At 51.7% G+C, this 3,318-nt stretch overlaps 1 protein-coding gene across 1 annotated transcript; it reads left to right on the plus strand.

The window, feature by feature from the left end:
• The first annotated feature begins 645 nt into the window (after positions 1–645).
• LOC133897609 (aspartic proteinase nepenthesin-1-like) lies at positions 646–2,204 on the plus strand. The gene has a single exon (XM_062338401.1). It carries the CDS (start codon positions 651–653, stop codon positions 1,989–1,991), a length of 1,341 nt encoding a protein of 446 aa, XP_062194385.1. The 5' UTR covers positions 646–650; the 3' UTR covers positions 1,992–2,204.
• Positions 2,205–3,318: the final 1,114 nt, after the last annotated feature.

Genomic DNA, 3,318 nt, shown 5'->3' on the forward strand with positions numbered 1-3,318 from the left:
TTTTCACATTGTACAAGTCGTATTTTAGGTAGCATGTCGCCCTTCCGATAGGAGTCTAATATGCAATTTTTCAAAACGGATGTATATATTTATAATTTCTATTGAAAAATGTAAAAATAAAAAATTGGAAAATGCAATCCCTGAACCCTGATCCCTATCTATCAGTTAATTTACTTTGCCCTATTGATGAACTTAGATTAGGTCCGAATTAGATCCGCAGATCCGGCCTCAGCTAGGTAGAATATTTGAGCTTGCAGAAACCCGGCAGCATCGCTTTCTTCGGACCTCTTTTCACCGGCAGGACATAGGTGCAAATTCGCCTCAGAATTCGGCGGTCACGTCAACAGTTGTAGCCTTGGTCTAGTGCCATCCTGCAGCTGGTGAGTTACAGGTCGCCAACTTTTCCTCGCCACAGAGCAGTGTGCCCCAAGAGCATTCCCGAATTTGGTGCTTAGACCACCATCGACAAACGAATTTTGTAAAGTTTCATGGATCATCTTGCCCGTTGCTTTGATGCACAGCTTGCGTCGATGCGTTTGCATCAAGACGCGGTGCAAAAATATCGTGCCATTGTGTGTGCGTGCGCGCGGGGTCACGTATTTATAGGCCACCCCGGGTGCGCAAGCTAATGGGAGATTAGGGAGCTAAACATGCAGCAGAGATTGGTAGTGCTCGTGCTCGTGGTAGCGTCGGTGTACGCTTCTCTGGCAGCCTCGGCGTTCGTTGGAGATGTTCGTGTTGAGTTGAAGCATGTCGACGCCGGGAAGCAGCTATCCAAACCCGAGTTCATCCGGCGCGCCATGCAGCGCAGCAAGGCGAGGGCTGCCGCGCTCTCCGTGGTGAGGAACGGTGGCGGCGCGCGCTTCTCTGGCGAGAGTGGGCAGCAGCAGCCTGGTGGCATACCGGTGCGCCCGTCGGGGGGGCACGAGTACGTGCTCGACCTCGCCATCGGCACGCCGCCGCAGCCCATCTCGGCGCTGCTCGACACCGGCAGCGACCTCATCTGGACGCAGTGCGCGCCGTGCGCTAACTGCCTCGCGCAGCCGGACCCGTTGTTCGCGCCGGGCGACTCGGCGTCGTACGAGCCCATGCGGTGCTCCGGACAGCTCTGCTCCGACATTCTGCACCACAGCTGCCAGCAGCCGGACACGTGTACCTACCAGTACGCCTACGGCGACGGGACGATGACCATGGGCGTGTACGCCACCGAGCTGTTCACCTTCACGTCGTCGTCCGGCGACAAGCTAAACGTCCCGCTCGGGTTCGGCTGCGGCTCGATGAACGTCGGCAGCCTGAACAATGGCTCCGGCATCGTGGGCTTCGGCCGGGACCCGCTCTCTCTGGTGTCCCAGCTGTCCATCCGCCGCTTCTCCTACTGCCTCACGCCCTACACCAGCGGCAGGAAGAGCACCCTCCTGTTCGGGTCCCTGTCCGACGGCGTCTATGGCGACGCCACCGGCCCCGTACAGAACACGCCGCTTCTGCAGAGCCCCCAGAACCCGACCTTCTACTACGTCCACCTCATTGGCTTGACGGTCGGCTCGAGGCGGCTGCGGATACCGGAGTCGGCGTTCGCGCTCAGGCCCGACGGCTCGGGCGGGGTGATAGTCGACTCTGGCACGGCGTTCACGCTGCTCCCGCGTGCAGTGTTCGCCGAGGTGGTGCGGGCCTTCTGGATGCAGCTGAGGCTGCCGTTCGCGAACGGCAGCAACCCCGACGATGGCGTGTGCTTCCTGGTGCCGGCGGCACGGAGGCGCGCGTCGTCGCAGGTGCCTGTCCCGAGGATGGTGTTCCACTTCCAGGGCGCGGACCTCGACCTGCCGTGGCGCAACTACGTCCTGGACGACCACAGGAAGGGCCGCCTGTGCTTCATCCTGGCGGACTCCGGCGAGGACAGCTCGACGACGATCGGCAACCTGGTGCAGCAGGACATGCGAGTGCTGTACGACCTGGAGGCCGAAACCTTGTCGTTCGCTCCGGCGCAGTGCTGACGCCCGCGCGAGGTGCAGCCAATCATGCTGTTGGGATGCTGTACGACCTTTTTCACTAACCCTTCAATAGAAATCTCAATATAAATAAATAGTATTGATAAATATTATGTCTACATATTATTGTGGAAATTTCCCTTCCGAATAAATACATGCAAATGCAAGTCGATCAGCAGTAGGTTGTATAGGCTGCACCATCAAATGAAGGTTGTAATAAATGATACTCAATTTTGTCATAAATACATATTATTTTGGATAAGATATAGTTTCTAATGCATATCTTTGACAATTATTTTTTATTAGAGTATATTTATAAAATCCATTAAATTTATGATACTATGAAAATATTTTTCAAATTTTTTTTATAAATATGATTTTTAAGATTTCCAAACAAAATATTTTGAAAGCTATTGTTAGTCAAAGTTTTAAAATTTAATCGAATATTTTTTTAAATAGTATGTATTTATAATCGAAGGGAATATGTATAGGTAGTCCGTAGCTCACTAGGCCAATTATCCAGCGTTTAGTGGGTTTACTGGGTTGCTATTTAGGCCATGATTAGGTTTTGTGTTGGTAAAAATGTTCGGCGCTGCTCTACTTGGGTCAAAATTACTGCCCTGTTGCATCTTGTGGCATAATTTGGATTGACTTACGGATTAGCAACAGCTTAATAAAAGCATTAGAAAAGGGTTTCTCTTAGGTCCCATACTTAGATGACTTCCCGGAACCGGGTGCACTTGTACTAAAACATTCCAATGAGGCTTCCCTCGGATTTTGGACATTGGAGAGGACCTTCCCTGGTTGGAAGCAGAAATAATCCTTTACGTGGCCTTTGGATCTGCTTTTCAGTGAGACAAAAGTCGTTCAACCCATGCATTGTTTGGGCTCGAATCCAGATAAGCACCTCCTTAAAATGAACGCCAAAGCTCTTAGCATAATTTAAAAAACTAAATCTCATTGTCAGGGAAAAAGGGCTAGTTGAGGATTATAGTTAAAGATTACTATTAAATATCTTTCCAGAATCTTCGGTCTTCGGACCCTCAGCAAGAGGCCCGATTTTTAGGGGTTGTGGACCCTTTCAGTCCACCTCTCCGATACGTATGTGGTCTTCCTAAAACTCGGAGCTATAGCAAACCCCTCCGAAACCTTGGCCTCCGGACTCTCAGCAGGAGGTCTGGCCCTCAGAGGCTACAGACCCCTTCAAACCACCCCTCCGAAACCTTCGGCCTCCGGACTCTCAGCAGAAGGTCTGGCCCCCGAAGCCTAAAGATCCAGCAGGTCTCCAGAGATAATATCAGGGAAGAAAGGACACCCCCTGTAACCGACCTGA

Source organism: Phragmites australis, chromosome 17 (genome assembly GCF_958298935.1).
Source record: "Phragmites australis chromosome 17, lpPhrAust1.1, whole genome shotgun sequence".
Taxonomy (NCBI): Eukaryota; Viridiplantae; Streptophyta; class Magnoliopsida; order Poales; family Poaceae; genus Phragmites; species Phragmites australis.